This window comes from Natator depressus, chromosome 3 (assembly GCF_965152275.1).
Source record: "Natator depressus isolate rNatDep1 chromosome 3, rNatDep2.hap1, whole genome shotgun sequence".
Classification (NCBI taxonomy): domain Eukaryota; kingdom Metazoa; phylum Chordata; order Testudines; family Cheloniidae; genus Natator; species Natator depressus.
The window spans coordinates 152916356-152935165 of NC_134236.1; the positions used below are offsets into that span (position 1 = coordinate 152916356).

The 18810-nt window shown below is 42.3% G+C and overlaps 1 protein-coding gene across 1 annotated transcript in view; it reads right to left on the reverse strand.

The window, feature by feature from the left end:
• The window catches only part of KIF6 (kinesin family member 6), a 287759-nt gene that overhangs the window by 195531 nt on the left and 73418 nt on the right, over nucleotides 1-18810 (reverse strand). Inside the window, exon 7 of the mRNA XM_074949116.1 lies at nucleotides 7894-8100. Coding sequence (XP_074805217.1) covers nucleotides 7894-8100 — 207 coding nt within the window. The remainder of the gene's footprint in view (nucleotides 1-7893; nucleotides 8101-18810) is intronic.

Genomic DNA, 18810 nt, shown 5'->3' on the forward strand with positions numbered 1-18810 from the left:
GAAAACGTCCAACAGAAGGCAACAAAAATGATTAGGGGACTGGAACACATGACTTATAAGGAGAGGCTGAGGGAACTGGGATTGTTTAGTCTGCGGAAGAGAAGAATGACCGGGGATTTGATAGCTGCTTTCAACTACCTGAAAGGGGGTTCCAAAGAGGATGGATCTAGACTGTTCTCAGTGGTAGCAGATGACAGAACAAGGAGTAATGGTCTCAAGTTGCAGTGGGGGAGGTTTAGGTTGGATATTAGGAAAAACTTTTTCACTTGGAGGGTGGTGAAACACTGGAATGCGTTACCTAGGGAGGTGGTAGAATCTCCTTCCTTAGAAGTTTTTAAGGTCAGGCTTGACAAAGCCCTGACTGGGATGATTTAGTTGGGGATTGGTCCTGCTTTGAGCAGGGGGTTGGACTAGATGACCTCCTGAGGTCCCTTCCAACCCTGATATTCTATGATTCTATGAGTATAGTAACAGTGAGCCCAGGCCCTAAGTTCCAAAGGGCCTGGGAGAGGGGGAGCCTGCCACCCACGAGTTGGGTGGCAGGGGGGACGCAGGCCCTCCCACTCCACTGCGTCCTAGCCCAGGGCCCTAGCAGCGGTAGAAGAAGCTGCTGAGTCAGTGGGGATCCTGGCCGCAACACATTGACATGGGTTCTGGCAGTGCTGCAGCCAGACTAGGGTCAGCTGCCCCCAGGCTATTTCCAGACTCCCCCTCTTGAGGTATCTGGGTCAGGGTGGTGTCCTCTGGGGGGGTCCAGCACCATGGGTTCCTCGGGACAGCTGGCCAGGGGTAGACTCGGCAACTCCTTCTGATAGCTGGCGCAGGTCAGGCTCGGCACCCTCTCCGGGTAGCTGGCATGGGGTAGGCTCGGCACCTCCTCTGGGTACCTGGCGTGGGGCAGGCTTGGCAACTCCTCTGGGTAGCTGGCGCAGGGCAGGACTGGCCAGTTCTGAGGTCTTCTGCAGACCACTGGACTTTCCCACTCACGAGCTAGGCTGGAGGCATCTGGCCTCCCCAGCGGCTGCTTCCCCGCTGAGCCCTGAGGTCGGGCCTTTCTACTTCTGGGGCAGTGCCTGACCCTTTGGGGGGTGGGCTCAGAGTACCCTGCTTCCGCCCATTCTGGTGTCTGGAGGGACTCGTCTCTCTCCAGGGTGGCAGGGAACCACACCGCCTCACTACAGACCCGTTCCAAACCACTAATCATTTTAGTGGCCCTTCTCTAAACCTTTTCTAATGCCAGTACATCTTTTTTGAGATGAGGAGACCACATCTGTATGCAATATTCAAGATGTGGGCGTACCATGGATTTATATAAAGGCAATAAGATACTTTCCGTCTTATTCTCCATCCCAGAGTTTCCCAAACTGTGTTCCGCGGAACACTGGTGTTCTGCAAGATGTGAATAGGTGTTCCGTGAAAGAATCTAGAATTTAATTTTGACTCTTGCACTTGATTTTTGTACTACTTTATACACGCTTTCAAGTTAGAAATTGTTAGTTCAAGTTGTTTTAAATTTGTATTTTTGCTTTGTTTTATAAAATAAAATATATTGAGCATAATAATATAATAAAATATATTGAGCATAAATAACGCAATTTTTTATTTGAAAACCAAATGACTACAAAATAATAATATAAGTGTTCCATAATAGGCTAAAAAGTGTTCCGTGGCCAAAAAAAGTTTAGGAAATGCTGCTCTATCCCCTTTTTAATGATTCCTGACATCCTGTTTGCTTTTTTGACTGCCGCTGCACACTGTGTGGACGTCTTCAGAGAACTATCCAAGATGACTCCAAGATCTCTTTCCTGATTAGCTGTAGCAAAATTAGCCCCCATCATATTGTATGTATAGTTGGGGTTATTTTTTTCCAATGTGCATAACTTTACATTTATCCACATTACATTTTATTTGCCATTTTGTTGCCCAATCACTTAGTTTTGTGAGATCTTTTTGAAGTTCTTCACAGTCTGCTTTGGTCTTAACTATCTTGAGCAGTTTAGTATCGTCTGCAAACTTTGCCACCTCCCTGCTTACCCCTTTCTCCAGATCATTTATGAATAAGTTGAATAGGATTGCTCCTAGAACTGACCCTTGGGGAACACCACTAGTTACCCCTCCCCATTCTGAAAATTTACCATTTATTCCTACCCTTTGTTCCCTGTCTTTTAACCAGTTCTCAGCCCATGAAAGGATCTTCTGTCTTATCCCATGACAACTTAATTTGCATAAGAGCCTTTGGTGAGGGACCTTGTCAAAGGCTTTCTGGAAATCTAAGTACACTATGTCCACTGGATCCCCCTTGTCCACATGTTTGTTGACCCCTTCAAAGAACTCTAATAGATTAGTAAGACATGATTTCGCTTTACAGAAACCATGTTGACTTTTGCCAAAAACTTATGTTCTTCTACGTGTCTGACAATTTTATTCTTTACGATTGTTTCAACTAATTTGCCCAGTACTGACGTTAGACTTACCGGTCTGTAATTGCTGGGATCACCTCTAGAGCCCTTTTTAAATATTGGCATTACATTAGCTATCTTCCAGTCATTGGGTACAGAAGCTGATTTAAAGGACAGGTTACAAACCATAGTTAATAGTTCTGCAATTTCACATTTGAGTTCTTTCAGAACTCTAGGGTGAATGCCATCTGGTCCCGGTGACTTGTTACTGTTAGCTTTATCAATTAATTTCAAAACCTACTCTAATGACACTTCAATCTGTGACAATTCCTCAGATTTGTCTCCTACAAAGGACAGCTCAGGTTTGGGAATCTCCCTAACATCCTCAGCCGTGAAGACTGAAGCAAAGAATTCATTTAGTTTCTCCGCAATGACTTTAGGTCTTTAAGTGCTCCTTTTGTATCTCGATCGTATATGCAAATACTTTACTTTTTTATTTTGTAACAGCCGGAATGAAATCGCTTAGATTTAAGTTTAGAAGAATTATGATGTATATACAATATTTGTGCAATATGCTGTCAAGGCACTTCCCTCCCGCACAAAGTTTATTCTTATTCTAAACATCTTAGCAAGTACTGGCTTGCACTTTCATTATGAAGTGTCTTAATGGAAACTTCACTCCGAAATACTTTCCAGGGTACATCTGTCCAGATACTTGTACAGTAGCTCTTCTCCCAATTATTTTAATAAGCCTCATTATGCGATCAGCATAAGAACACTCCTTTATCATTCAGATTTTAAAAAATGGTTTCTATGAAAAATATTATCTGCTTGGCTGAAGAATCTTCCATACCATGTAATTATTACCTTATGACTGCATACTCTGGGACTATACAGTATGGTAACCAACCACTTCAGTATGTCATGCCACATCCACAATACCCTATCTTTACAAGCATAATTTTAAAAATTATATATTAATTTTACATTATTTTATTATATGAAACCTTTGGATGTGACATACATTGATTTGACTGCAAACTTAATTTTGAGTATGAGAATAAAGCTGAATTCTTTCAGGCTCATGCATTAGAACCATCAGTAAAAGCTTTTGTAGTCAGAATTCAGTGAGAATTTGAGCCTGCAATAAGATCTGTATGTGCACTTATGTAGAGCTCATTGCAAAATCAGGGCTCTAGGGCCCAATTCTCATTGAACCTAACAGGAATCTTTGCACTACATTAAATGGGATTTAGATCAGTCCCTTAATAACCATTTCTATTAATGATGTATGATCCACAACAGAATGCAGCTTGACCACCCAAAATTGTGCTAGCAGGAGTAAAAAAGTAATAAAATAATAACAATGATAATCATATTTTGTCCTTATATAGAAACTTCAATCTGAACATCTCAGAGTGCTTTCTATACATTAACAAATTTAGCCTCACAAAAGTTCATGTGAGATAGGAATGATGAGTAGGCAAAACTTATTTTTGTCAGAAAAATAAATAGATATTACTCTGAATACACACATGGAACAATTCAGTTGCCCTAGAGGAAACCTGTTTTTGCATCGTCACTTATCTAATCGTTACTATAATTAAAAGGTAGTTTTTCTGCTTTAAGTCAAATTTAAACTGATATGGATTTTTTTAAAAAAAATCTGTTCTCAATTTTAGTGTTGTCTGCTGTCAAGCTTTGTACATTTCAAAGGAGTCTCACCTATACAATAGCAGAGAGAAAAACATATTAAGGGCTATTTAAAGTCCAGCCCAAGTTTTCCAAGGATCTGGGAGTGTGAGAAAGGACCTTAAACAGCACAGATTAGAGGAGAATGGAATAAATTGAGAGTAGGCACTTTTTTTCAAGATGCCTTAGATTTCCCACATATTGTCTGATGAATATATACCGGCTCATGAATTTCCTTACTTATGAAAAAGCTTTCAGATTCTGGACAGACTGTGTGTTTTCTGACTGGCTACCTGTGGTATTAAATCCATATTTAGAATGTACAGTAAATACACATATCTGATTGGTCTTTTTACATCACGTACAAGTTCAATTTATACCACCACTAAAAGTCTGACGACTATACACTTTTAAAGGGATTTCTGCAATCCTTGGTTGGTTAGAATCAGTATATTTTCACCTTGTGCCTTAATAGTAGAGATAGGTAAACTCTAGAGTATAGTATTAAGATATCTTGAAAGGATGTGTCTCTCCCTCTGTTCCTGCAATTATTTCTAATGTCTTTAAATAAAATAAATCATAAAACAGAATCCAGTGGATCTAGAGGAAGGATTTTGACTGCTCTGTATTTCATAATATCACAATTCCAAGCAAAGGAGGCCAGAATGCAGGAAGGTGGAAAAGAGCCAGTAGTATCAATAACATCATTTTTACTAGCTAGCTAGCTACTTTAATGGCCTTCATGTGTGCCTCTCACTGCAAGTTAAACAGAATCTAAGACCTTTGTTTAAAAAAATCCATCCCCCCAATCTCCTCACTGGTTAGTGGAACAACTGGCTGATATTTCCCAGCTTCAGAAAACAAAATAGCCTGTTTCAAGAGGTTTCTCACTTGACCGTTTTGCCGAATGCTGTAAGCAGTGGGATAAGTCCCCACGCATTAAAGAGAAAAATCTCATGAGGTACAAAGCTGTGGAGTATGCTCTGCTCATTTCTTCATTCTTTTTACCATTTGTCTCACAGAATGTCAGCCTCATGGGCCAAGATGTACCCTGTTATTGTGGCATATACATGTTTTAAATGAAACTTTTGGAAAAAAGGACTGTATTCACTAGCAGAAATCCAAAACCAACTAAAGTTTAGCAACAGGCATAGTGTTTACTGGACTATGTAAACAATACTATGTATTAAAATGACCTTCAGTCCTCTAGCAGGTGTGAGGGCTTGCATCTACAGTAAAATGAGCCTTTGAAAAAAAATCCAAGCTATAATTATTCCAACTTATTAACACAGCAACAACAAAACATATATACAGCAATAGTAATTTATTGATCAGTATGTTATTTTGCTGATTCTTTTACCCTTGGTGGGAGTTTTGGATTGTCCAAAGTGGATAAAAGGTAAAAACTCAGGGAGACATGTAGAAATAGTATGTAACAATGGTTTACAAAAGAAGCATAAACTGAAGTTGAAAAGGCTCCTGGTGGGTCACAATATTGTAATAGCAACACAACATGAGAGGAAGTGTCTATAAATGGAACCACCAGATCTTTATTTTGGTGAGAGGAGAGTCTCTTTCAAAACACTGTTGTTCTGGGGAACATGAGATAATTATGTAAGCTTGCTGGAAGGAGGGAACAAGGGGAGGAAGAAGAAAGGTATCTGTGACATACTGTACCTCAAAATAATATCCTGTAACCCCCATATTCACTACTTGTATATGGTTATGGTATTTTGTTCAAAGAATGCCTTGTAAGGTATCATATGAAAGGTCACGATTTGCTGAAACTCTTTGTCAAAATATGTATATCATCATTGTATATGGAGTTATGAAAATTTACTATGTGGTTGTTATTGAAATATTTTAAGAGTCTGGGAGATGCCCACAACTAGCTCTCCAGTGGCAACAAAGTAGTGACCCACACCCAGATGGGTGTCAAGAGACCATCACCAGCCATTAACTAGCAGGGGAATTGTAAACAAGAGATTTAAAATTCAATAAGAGACAGTTGCTTGAGCTCCACACAATGGGGACTGCTTAACTCCATGACTTAGCAAGGCCTCAGGACATGTGATACTTGACTTCATGTTCGAGCCAGTATATTTATAGGCCCATGAGCTGAGGGTATAAAATAAGGGACAGTGGCATCATGAGATGCCTCTCTCCTCTCCCACTTATTCTGAAGGCAACAAATACGTTTGGGAAGAAAAAGACTTTGAACTGGGGAGATTGGTCCCAGATTGAGAAAGGAATTCAGCCTGTGTACTAGGAATTGTCAGCTTGTGAGAAAAGCTGTTTGATTCAAATTTTACTTGGTCTGATAAAGTTTAGAATTTAGAATATGTATTTACTTTTTATTTCTTATGTAACTATTCCTGACCTCTATGCCTACCACTTATAATCACTTGACATCTATTTTTCTGTGGCTAATAAACTTATTTTAATATTTAAACTTAACCAGTAAGTTTGTCCTGAGTGCTTGGGGAATCTGATCAGATTACTAAAGAGGGTTCATGTCCACTATCCTTTGATCAAGTGGCAAACCAATTAATGAGCTTACATTGTTCAAGAGGAGGTCTTGAGCTGTGCAAGATGGTACATTTCTGGGGTGCAAGGCTGGGCCTGCGGGGAGTTTGCTGGTGTCTTCCTGTGCATAGTTCATGGGAGGCTGAGAGAGCACGCATGCAACTTTGAGCATGCCTTCACATGCTAATATCTGTTAGAGCAAAGCCTGAAGAGGCTGCTTGTCGCTAGCAGAGCAGGGTGAGAGGTACCCTGATCCAGAGAGTAAAAGGGGACACAGTGGACCCACAGTCCAGGTTTTAACCCAGGGGTCTGTCATAGGACCACTGAATGTCAAGAAGCTTCATCATAATGGATGTCATCACCCCTTCCCCTCAGCCTGTTGAGACCCTGACATTTACCATCACATCATTTTTCTGGTCCTGAAAGAGATTCTGACCAAATCAGCTGAGAAAAGGAAATCAAATGACATCACCATTTCAACAGGATCAGCTGAATCATGAGTGATAGCTAGGATGTGAACCAAAGGTTCTTATTACTACTCCTCTCCCTAATTTGTAGGTTTCCATCACTACCTAATTCCTTTCTGTCTCTCTTTTTTATCTTCAATCTAATAAAAACTCATGCCAGCTAGGATGAAACTACCCTTGCACTCATTTGCTATAACCAACAAGGGATGCTAAAAACAATGCCTGAGTAACCTGGTAAAGGTCTGTCCAGACTCAGAGTGGCTAATAAAACCAAATGCCATGCCTGTAATTTTCCAGCAACTATGTTTCTAGTTAAAAAAAAAAAAAAGACAGAGACAGAATCTACATCTTCTCACCTCTGCTATTCTTTTCTTTCTCCCTGTGAGTCTGTCTTTTTTAAGACAAAACAACAGTATTGAACTTCAGCAACTCAATACCACCTATGAATGACTTCCACTTTTCCCAACAAAGGTTTGTAATATCATCTGAAAAAGTACCAAGCAATGCATCTTCCCCTTAAAAGAGTCTCTATAGCAAAAGAAAACACAAATAAATTATATACGGCCTAGCACTGTTAGCACTGACACATTTTGTAGTCTTACTTTTAATGTAAATATGAAGGGGCAGGGAAGGATTTGAAAATTTTGAATTTGAATAAGAAGTTACCAACCTGAAAAGGCTGAGAAACATAGCAATAATACATGGTCCTGAAACTAAATGAGATAGGGATCAAGATTTCAAAAGCAACATACATGGCTAAAAATAAATAAATAAGTAAAAGACAGTGTTTCAGACTCTGCTAATTTTACCTGTTCCAAGTAGTGTAATGACAGATTGATATATTTGGCCTCTGTCAGGAGTTGGCCTCCAACTCCAGTCTTTGCAACACGCTCTGAACCAGCCAGGTCTACTAAGTGTAGCTTGGAGCGTCGGATGGTTGCGGATCCTGGTTCCTTGCTTGAGATGTGAATGGTGAAGATGCAGTGGGAACGAGTTGAGGCTTGGTTCATTGGAGTCTGTGAAGAAAAGGTTACTAAATTTTGACTAAAAAAAATTGCAAAAAATAACTGCTTTAACACCAGGACTGATTAAACAAGATTTATTTATAAATCACTACACTGAGGTCACTGCAAAAATAAAGGCCCAGATTGTAACCCCCCAGAGCTCCCCTTTGTAAACTGTTAACACACATGAAAATTCCCACTGAAGTCACTGGGACTACTTACGCAAGTGGCTGCTCACCAATGGAAGTAAGATACTCACAATCTGGTGTAAAATTTGGATAGTTATAACATGGATTCATTATATTAGAACAAATATGTCAAGCATTTACTTTAGTACCAAAATACGTTTCATTATTAGTTTCATTAGCCATGATCTACAGTTAGCACATTCTAACTGAGAGAGAAAGAGCATTACAAATCACTTGGAAGGCTAATGAACCTAATTAACACATCTTGAAGGTCACAATAACGACAGCTGAGCTTACTTCTAAATGCTCCCTTTCATCAAAATTTGTGGAATGTAAAAACTCTCCGAAGCTTTACAAAATACCCCCTTTAATTTGGTTCTTTAGTATCCAATTTCTGAATCTGATATTAAAGAAACTAACACTTAGAAATGGAGTACTAACAGTTCTGGTAGAAGCAGAAGGTAAGAGGTTAGCCCTCACCATGAATGGGGGTAAGGGGTGTCACATTATACTGGAAGACAACTTCTACCAGTGATACAGTTAATTTGTGCAAAGACAGGTACATGTTTCTATAAACATTACCCATCAAACAGTTATATTTTCAGTACTCTTAGCCCTGGTCTACACTACGAGTTTAGGTAGAATTTAGCAGCGTTAGATCGATTTAACCCTGCACCTGTCCACACAACAAAGCCATTTTTGTCGACTTAAAGGGCTCTTAAAATTGATTTATGTACTCGTTCCTGACGAGGGGATTAGGGCCAAAATCAACATGGCCAGATCGAATTTGGGGTAGTGTGGACGCAATTCGACGGTACTGGCCTCTGGGAGCTATCCCACAGTGCTCCACTGTGACCACTCTGGACAGCACTTTCAACTCAGATGCACTAGCCAGGTACACAGGAAAAGCACCAGGAACTTTTGAATTTCATTTCCTGTTTGGCCAGCGTGGTGAGCTCATCAGCAGAGGTGACCATGCAGTCCCAGAATCGCAAAAGAGCTCCAGCATGGACCGAACGGGAGGTACTGGATCTGATTGCTGTATGGGGAGACGAATCTGTGCTATCAGAACTCCATTCCAAAAGATGAAATGATGAGCTGCATGCAATTCTAGGGGGTGCCCCTACCACTACCCCATCCCTGTCTGTGGACATCTGCAAGGGGGAGTCTCACGCAACAGGAATAAGGATTTTGGGGACAAGGAAGATGATGATGCTGAGGAGGAGAAGGAGGATAGCACACAACAGGCAAGTGGACAAATCGTTCTCCCTGACAGCCAGGAACTGTTTATCACCCTGGAGCCAATACCCTCCCAACCCTCCCAAGGCAGGCTCCCAGACCATGAAGCCGGAGAAGGCACCTCTGGTGAGTGTACCTTTGTAAATATAATACATGGTTTAAAAGCTAGCGTGTTTAATGATTAATTTGCCCTGAAGATTTGGGATGTATTTGCGGCCAGTACTGCTACTGGAAAAGTCTGTTAACATGTCTGGGGATGGAGCGGAAATCCTCCAGGGACATTATTAAGGGGACATTCAGAGGTGGCCGTTCCTGCTGGGATGTTTGCCTGTGACTGAAAAAAAACATCCCTGCTTTTAGCCTAGCGGGGTGCAGGGGGCCCATTCACGCTGAGCTGTTCATGTTTGGCTGGCAGAGATCTTCCCTGATACTAGTCACGCGGTGGGAGGAGGGGTGAAGCGATCATCCCAGAAAATTGGGTGTGTGTGGGGGGGAACGGGTTAGTTAGGTTTGTGCTGCACGTTAACCCGAAAACCGCAGCCCTCCTTTTAAATGGCCAACCAAACGGGTGCTTGGTATGGGAAAGGAGGGCGCTGCTGTTTGAAACCATTCCCACATGTTATGAAGGTTGAAGAAGCCGAAAGACTGTGGCTTACCATGGCTGCCTGCAAGCCGAATTCTGTTGCCTGGCCCTGTATGTGTGATCTCTCACACCAAACCAGCAGGCCCTCAATATAAGAGGCAAAATGCGACCTTGTACCGAAAGCACATGTGCTATGTAATGTTAACAGCTTGGTTCACCGTGCAAGAGTCTACCCATTGTTCTCTAAAATGTGTCTCTTTAAATACTACTCTCCCTTTTTTTCCTCCCGCAGCTGCAAATGTTTCAGCGCTCCCCCTATCATGTCCATCCCAGAGGCTAGCGCAGATAAGAAGGCGAAAAAAAGGACTCGTGATGAAATGTTCTCTGAGCTCATGCAGTCCTCCAGCACTGAAAGAGCTCAGCAGAATGCATGGAGGCAAACAATGGCAGAGTCCAGGAAAGCAGAAAATGAACGCAAGGACAGGAGGGATGAGCAAGATGAGAGGTTGCGGGAGCAAGAGGAGAGGTGGTGGCAACGTGATGAGAGGAGGTAGGATGCAATGCTGAGGCTACTGGGGGATCAAACTGATATGCTCCAGCGTCTGGTGGAGCTGCAGGAAAGGCAGCAGGAGCACAAACTGCCACTGCAGTCCCTGTGTAACCGCCCGCCCTCTTCCCCAAGTTCCATAGCCTCCTCAGCCAGACGCCCAATAACCCGGCGGGGGGGCCCTCCGGGCACCCAACCACTCCACCCCAGAGGACTGCCCAAGCAACAGAAGGCTGGCATTCAATAAGTTTTGAAGTGCAGTGTGGCCTTGTTCTTCCCTCCTCCCCTCATCTACCACCCCACCTGGTGCTTCCCTCCTCCCCCACCCCTCCTGGGCTACCTTGGCAGTTATCCCCCTATTTGTGTGATGAATTAATAAAGAATGCATGATTTTGAAACAACATTGATTTTATTGCCTCTGCAAGTGGTGATCGAAGTGGGGAGGGCAGTTGGCTTACAGGAAAGTAGAGTGAACCATGGGTCGCGGGTTTTCATCAAGGAGAAACAAACAGAACTTTCACACCGTACCCTGGCCAGTCATGAAACTGGTTTTCAAAGCTTCTCTGATGCGCAGCACTTACTGCTGTGCTCTTCTAATTGCCCTGGTGTCTGGCTGCACGTATTCAGCGGCCAGGTGATTTGCCTCAACCTCCCACCCCACCATAAATGTCTCCCCCTAACTCTTACAGATATTGTGGAGCACACAGCAAGCAGCAATAACAATAGGCATATTGGTTTCGCTGAGGTCTAACCAAGTCAGTAAACTGCACCAGCGTGCTTTTAAATGTCCAAATGCACATTCTACCACCATTCTGCACTTGCTCAGCCTATAGTTGAACTGCTCCTTACTACTGTCCAGGGTGCCTGTGTATGGCTTCATGAGCCATGGCATTAAGGGGTAGGCTGGGTCCCCAAGGATAACTATAGGCATTTCAACATCCCCAACAGTTATTTTCTGGTCTGAGAAGTAAGTCCCTTCCTGCAGCTGTTCAAACAGACCAGAGTTCCTGAAGGTGCGAGCACCATGTACCTTTCCCGCCCATCCCACGTTGATGTCGGTGAAACGTCCCTTGTGATCCACCAGTGCTTGCAGCACCATTGAAAAGTATCCCTTGCCGTTTATGTACTGGCTGTCAAGATGGTCCGGTCCCAAGATAGGGATATACGTTCTGTCTATCGCCCCACCACAGTTAGGCGATAGACCTATGACCTGCACATTTCCCAAAGTCACTACCCTTGATAGCAGCAGCTTAGTGATTGCATTGACTACTTGGATCACAGCAGCCTCCACAGTAGATTTGCCCACTCCAAATTGATTCCTGACTGACAGGTAACTGTCTGGCATTGCAAGCTTCCAGAGGACTATCGCCACTCGCTTGTGAACTGTGAGGGCTGCTCTCATCTTGGTATTCTTGCGCTTCAGGGCAGGGGAAAGCAAGTCACAAAGTTCCATGAAAGTGCCCTTACGCATGCGAAAGTTTCTCAGCCACTGGGAATCATCCCAGACCTGCAACACTATGTGGTACCACCAATCTGTGCTTGTTTCCTGGGCCCAGAATCAGCGTTCCACGGTATGAGCCTGTCCCATTGCCACCAGGATGTCCAAATTGCTGGGGCCCATATTTTCAGAGAAGTCTGTGTCCATGTCCTCATCACTCTCGTCACCTCGCTGCCGTCACCACCTCACCTGCTTTTGCAGGTTCTGGTTCTGCACATACTGCAGGATAACGCGCGAGGTGTTTACAATGCTCATAACTGCCGCGGTGATCTGAGCGGGCTCCATACTTGCCGTGGTATGGCGTCTGCAGGAGAGGAGAGTTGCAGTGCAAGTGGTGGCTGACGACAGATGCCATGAGAATAGATATTTATAGAGAATGACGAGAGAACCTGTGAGGTGGATTCATGAGTGCAGGAGAGCAGAGTTTCCGCGGAAGCGGTGGATGACAACGTTTAGCACCATGCACATTTCTCCAGGAAGAACACACGTACTGGGACGGGGCAAGGCCAGATGGCTATAGAAAAGTAGTGGGAGATAGATATATTAGCTCCAGGCTAAACAAATCCCTGGTACCAGGATAAGTGAAATGGCAGCTGCTCCAGGTCAATTAAGACACCTGGGGCCAATTAAGAATTTTCCAGAAGGCAGGGAGAAGGCTAGGTTGATTGGGACACCTGAAGCCAATCAGGGGCTGGCTGAAACTAGTTAAAATAAGGTGGGTGTGCATGTCAGGAGCTGTGGGAGGAAGTTGCACTGCTGGAGAGGCTGAGTAGTAGACACCATATCAGGCACAAGGAAGGAGGCCCTGAGGTAAGGGTGAAGTGGAGCTTGAGGAAGTGAGGGCTGCTGTGGGGGAAGTATCCCAGGGAATTGTACATGTCATGTTTCTAAAAGGTCAGCTACCATAGCTGATACTATTAGTGTCCCTGGGCTGGAGCCCGGTGTAGAGGGTGGGACCAGTCTTCTCCCCTGATTAATCACTGAGACTGGGAGACAACAGAGACTGTGCAAGGAAGGATAACTTCTCCTCACCTCCCTCATTGGCTTATGATGAAAATGGCTCAGTAGACTGTGACCCTTGTCTCTAGAGAGAGAAGGGTTACATGGAGGGTAACAGTGAGCCTCTGAGGCTAGCGAAATCCGCCAGGAAACACGGGACCCACGGAGGCAAGGACAGAGTTTTGTCACAGTACCCAGGAGCCCTTGACAGACAACATGGAGAAATTTGCTATTGAGACAATAGCAGCAGAGCAGAGTTGCAGCAGAAACGGTGGATGACGACGGACAGCAGTCCTATTATACCATCTGCTGAAAGCAGTATGGTGTCCGCACGGAAAAAAGGCGCAAAACAATTGTCTGCCATTGCTTTCACAGAGGGACGGGAGACTGACGACATGTACCCCAAACCACCCACGACCATGTTTTTGCCCCATCAGGCATTGGGAGCTTAACCCAGAATTCCAATGGGTGGCGGAGACTGCGGGAACTGTGGGATAGCTACCCACAGTGCACCGCTCAGTAAGTCGATGCTAGCCATGGTAGTGAGGACGCACTCTGCCGACTTAATGCGCTTAGTGTGGACATACGCAATCGACTGTATAAAATAGATTTCTAAAAATCAACATCTATAATATCGACCTAATTTCGTAGTGTAGACATACCCTTAGTTACCAAAAGTGTCCGACTTGGCAGATTCAGACAGGACTATAATTTGGACAAATCATTTCACAGAGGATGCAACTTCATAACTTAATATTTGGTATGGCGGTTGTAATCATTCCCCAACTACTGGCACACTGACATGCGGAACTGTATAGCCTAATTTTCCAAAGGAGCTGACCTCTGACTTTACTGGAGTTACAGCTGCTCAGTACCTCTGAAAATCAGGACAGAAAACCTTATAACTAGAAATTTGACTATTGCTTACCTTCCCAAATGGTAAGATACCACTATTTGATCTGTTTGTTTTTTTATTGTATATTCACTAATATCCTTTTACATCTAAAAACACCTTCAAAGCTATTATTACAAACAGTAAGACTCACAAAATCATTGTCAATAAGTATTATTATCTCCAGTTTATAGAATGTTAGTGAGACTAAAGTTCTGATATTTAAATAGGCTTTCATTTGGTGTTACCTGCAAATAATTGTAGGTGCAACTAAGTGCACATTGGTATATAAATATCTGATTTGTAGGCACAATACGGTAGTTAAACATAAAATTGCCTTTATTTGAGCTTGCAAGCTAAATCCACCCTCAATTATTTGTGACTGTGAAAAGGGAGGCCAAAACATTCCTGTGCTTTAACCCCTGGACTATGCTTCCTGTCTTTGTTACAACTGGATGTTTATATTAAGGATTTTAAAAAAAAAATCAAAGCAATTGTCTTTGTGTATGGTTAAATTAACTATAATAGAGTGCTAGTATTCTCCTTTGGTCCCACCTTTTAACAGGTGTTGACCCTGCTAGGAGATTTTAAATGAGTCTTGCTTGTTGCTGGTGGCGCTTGTTCACTCCACTGAGGACAAGGAAGGTGGGCATGGCTCTGAACAGAGAGACAATCTAGGCTGAACACTCCTGTAAGTGGAACCATAGAAGCAGCCAGGCCTTGCAACAAGGCTTAGGCTGGATTTTGTTTTATTTTGAGTTACTTAGGCCCAGATCCTCAAAGGGACGTAGATGTCTAAAGCACAGATTACTGCCCCAGGCAGGTGTCTGGACGCTGTATAATGCCTAAGCCCCAGATGATCCTCAGACGGGGGCAGATAGGCAGTGCGCCACCTATCTTGCTTGCAGTACCCAGTCAGGAGATGTGCTCAAAGCATGCCTAACTCCACACAAAAGTAGGAGGGGGAAGACAAAACCTTCTTTATAACCTTTAGCCCAGTGATTAGGGAACTCACCCAGGAAGTAGGTGACCCTATCAATTCCCCTCTCTGCCTGATGTGGAGCAAAGATTTTAATTCAGGAAGTGTTGGGAGCTGAATTGGGGTCCCCCACATCCTGAATGAGTTCCCTAACCACTGGGCTAAAGATTAGAAAGAAAATCACCACCTCCACCACTAGCTGTGTTTTATGTGGGGCCCATTCTGTTAGGCAGCCTCTGAGAACCCTTATCAGATTGGGACTTTGGGATCCACAGGCAAGAGAGGTGGAGAATGCCTAGTCTGAGGCTTATGCTTGTGTTTAGGTGCCTGGATAACAGGACCGAAGAAACTGTGTGCATATTCATAGACAGATTTTTTGGCACACTGGAGACTTAGATACCCAGGGTTTTTAAGTGCCTGCATGGTTAAGCAGCAGCTTAACGGGGGTTTTGAGGATCTAAGTTTGGGGGTTAGGCACCTAAAATGGCAGTTGATATTCAAAAAGATCAGAAAAAATGTCATAGTAGTTTATACAAGCAAGATCTAAAGGAAACAGTACTTAAAAATGATTTATCTCAATTGATGAAGTAACTTATTTGGGTATTAAAGAGTAGGAATGGTGCACAAATATTGTACCAGGGAGTTTCCACAGCAGAGTTCATGTCAGTACAACACCTGGCACCATGGGGATCCACTCATGACTGGGATGCAAATATTTAAAATGAATTAAAATGTAATAATGTATTTCTTTCTCATCTGGAGCCTCATTACAGTAGCTGTTTTTCAACACACAGAAAAACATATTTTTACTTATTTCAGAGTAGTAGCCCTGTTAGTCTGTATCCACATAAAGAACAGGAGTATTCAACTTAATAAAGTCCAATGGTATTTAGAGTGTTATAAACACTTAAACAGATGGATATATATCAATATATATCAATATCTATCTATCTATATATAGATATCATTTTTCTAAACAGTGTGACTACAATGTGAAAAGTGAATATGTTAAATTGCACCTTCTTTATTTCACCAATTCTGTTTCTATGAAAACTGGAGTCAGATTCACTTATTTCAGTGAAAAAAGTATGATTTTACCACTCACAGGTCTGGGAGCGAAGTGGATATTTTTCTGTCTCATACATTATCAACAGAATTATTAAGTAAGTTTCATTTGAGGGGCCACCACTAGAACCCCACTGTTTTCAGATTATATTCTCAGTAACACCTGTTTACTCCACTGAAGACAACAGGGTTACAGAGATATAACTAAGGGCATAATTTCTAGAGTATAGGATAGCACAGGTATAGCTAGGGAAGCATTTGGCCTACAGAGTCCCTATTGTTGATGGTGATGCACAAGCCACAAAGAAAAGAGCTTGACTTGCCATATCCCAGGCAGACTCTGTGGAGCTGGCAGTCAGAACTCCCCTCACAGTCTACTTACATATAAAGTGAGCAAATCTGATGTGGAAATCATTGACACTGTAAATGTGGAAACACCAAATACCATTTTTACAAAGTCACTTTTCAGAGTAGAATGGTGTTTTAACCAATACCGTTACTTTATAATATGGTTATATTTCTACTTTGCAGTTCATATATATTCAGCTAAAGTGTTCCCACATACTGAAAACTCCAGCAGAGCTGGTGTAGGAAGTGTAAGCCAATAAAAATTTAAACTGTTAAATGGGATGTGATTATGGAATGTTAATTGCAACCATAATCCCACTCCTCCTCTTCACTCTCCTACTTGTACCACACACATAGATGGGCACAAAGCAAGAGAAACAAAAATGTAGTTGTCAACAAGTCCAGCCAAACAATAAGGTCCCTGTTCCTTTTTTTGCATCTTACTTATGAAACTTCACTGAGTATTCAGCGTGCAGCTGTTCTGACAACTTGGAAATGAAAAAAAAACATTTTAGACAGGGTCTCAATGCCTACTACAAAGATTCTGCTGGTGGCTTTCAAAGTTGATCTTGGTTTTGTTGGCAACACTCCTTCAATATATATATGAAGTCATTCTTTCAGATTAACTTAATGTGAAGGAGGGGAAAATATGGGAGGGGCCTGGCTCAGAGCAGATGGTTGCTATTGTGAAAGCTATATATAGAATAATAGATGAGCTACATGACTTGCAAAGAAATAATTCCTTCCAGGAATTCTGTGACATCATAAGCCACAAAAGCAGAGCTCAAGTCCTCTATGATGTCATGTGAAAATACAAAGGAATTAATTGCAGGTCAAATGCCGATATCCAGCTGTGGCACTATAGTGTAGGGATCCAATAATGTTTATATCTTGTAAAAACATTTTTTAATAAGCATCAGCTTCTGGTCTGATGTTAGAAAATGGATACAAGAAATATTTCAGACACACATCCCCCAAAATTCCTATTACTATAGTGGTAGGAAAAATGTCTAACATTGTTTAAATTAAAACAAACCTATTTAGAATTTTTGTGACTGCAACCACTAAGTGTATTTCATCATTATGGTTGCAGGAACAAATACCATCTATAGAAATGTGGTTGACCAGAATAAAAGAATTAGAAGAAATGGAATGATGTACTGCCTGTATTAAATTAACAGAACTATTTGAGAAAAGATGGGCTATATGCAATGAATGGGTAAACAGAAATTATTGATGTAATGTTTATACCATTCTGTATACATACTGAAGTGTTTCCCAAACTTTTGAAAGCTGAGCCCCCCTTCAGAAAAATGAAATCAATTGTGTCCCCCTGCAAATCCACCATGTGTTGTTAAAGGCATACCCACCTTAATTTATACATCTGCCATCTACCCCTCCACATCAGCTAGTCGTTCGTGCCCTCTTGCCCTAAAGGAGCACTCCACACTTTGGGAAATGGCGACCTACTATAACTTGTCACTTACTCAATAAAATACATGTTTAAAGGGAATTAAGATTAGTTAAATGTGACATTGCCCACAATGTAAATCCCCCAAAGCAAGAAAAGGTCTAGTCAGAGTATGATTAAAAGGTGTCCCATAGTATGCATGTAGCATATTCACATTGCCCATGACAGACTCTACATCTTCACAAAACACTTCCTTCTACTTCCAACTTAATTTTCTTCACAGTGTAATGCAAAAGAGTTGGTCACTTACCTTATAGTAACTATGGTTCTTCAAGATGTGCTGTCCATACATAGTCCACTCAGTGCCCGTGCATCCCATGTGCTTGAGATTGGAATCTGGCCAGCGATGTTCCTGGGGCTGTACCTATGCACAGAGTGTCCTTGTGTCCCTAATCAAGGTCATGACGGGTGGTGCTGCGTCAACCACCACTTAGTTCCATTTAGAATCCAGGTGTTACAGGACCCCATAGAAGTATGGAATGAGGCCAGCTCATGGAATATATATGGACAACACATCTCAAAGAACCACAGTTGCTATCAGGTAAGTAACTGTTTCTTCTTCTTCAACTGCTTGTGCAAATATATTCCACTCTCGATGACTCACAAGCAGTGATCTGATGTAAGGAAGTAGGTGCTCAGAGTCTACTTAAAGATTGAAGTACAGCTCTGTCAAAAGAAGCATCAGATATAGGGACTTACCCCAGATAAGTGTCTCATGAACGTAGAGACTGAACCACAAATAGCTGCCTTGCATATCTCTGAGATGGGTATGTTTCTCAACAAAGGTGCAGAAACTACCTGAGTCCTAGTGGACTGCGTCCTAATCTGCACTGAAGGATCTAAACTAGCTAGAACGTAACAAGTCTTGATGTAGCTAAACACCCATTCTGGAAGCCTCTGGGTAGAAATAGCT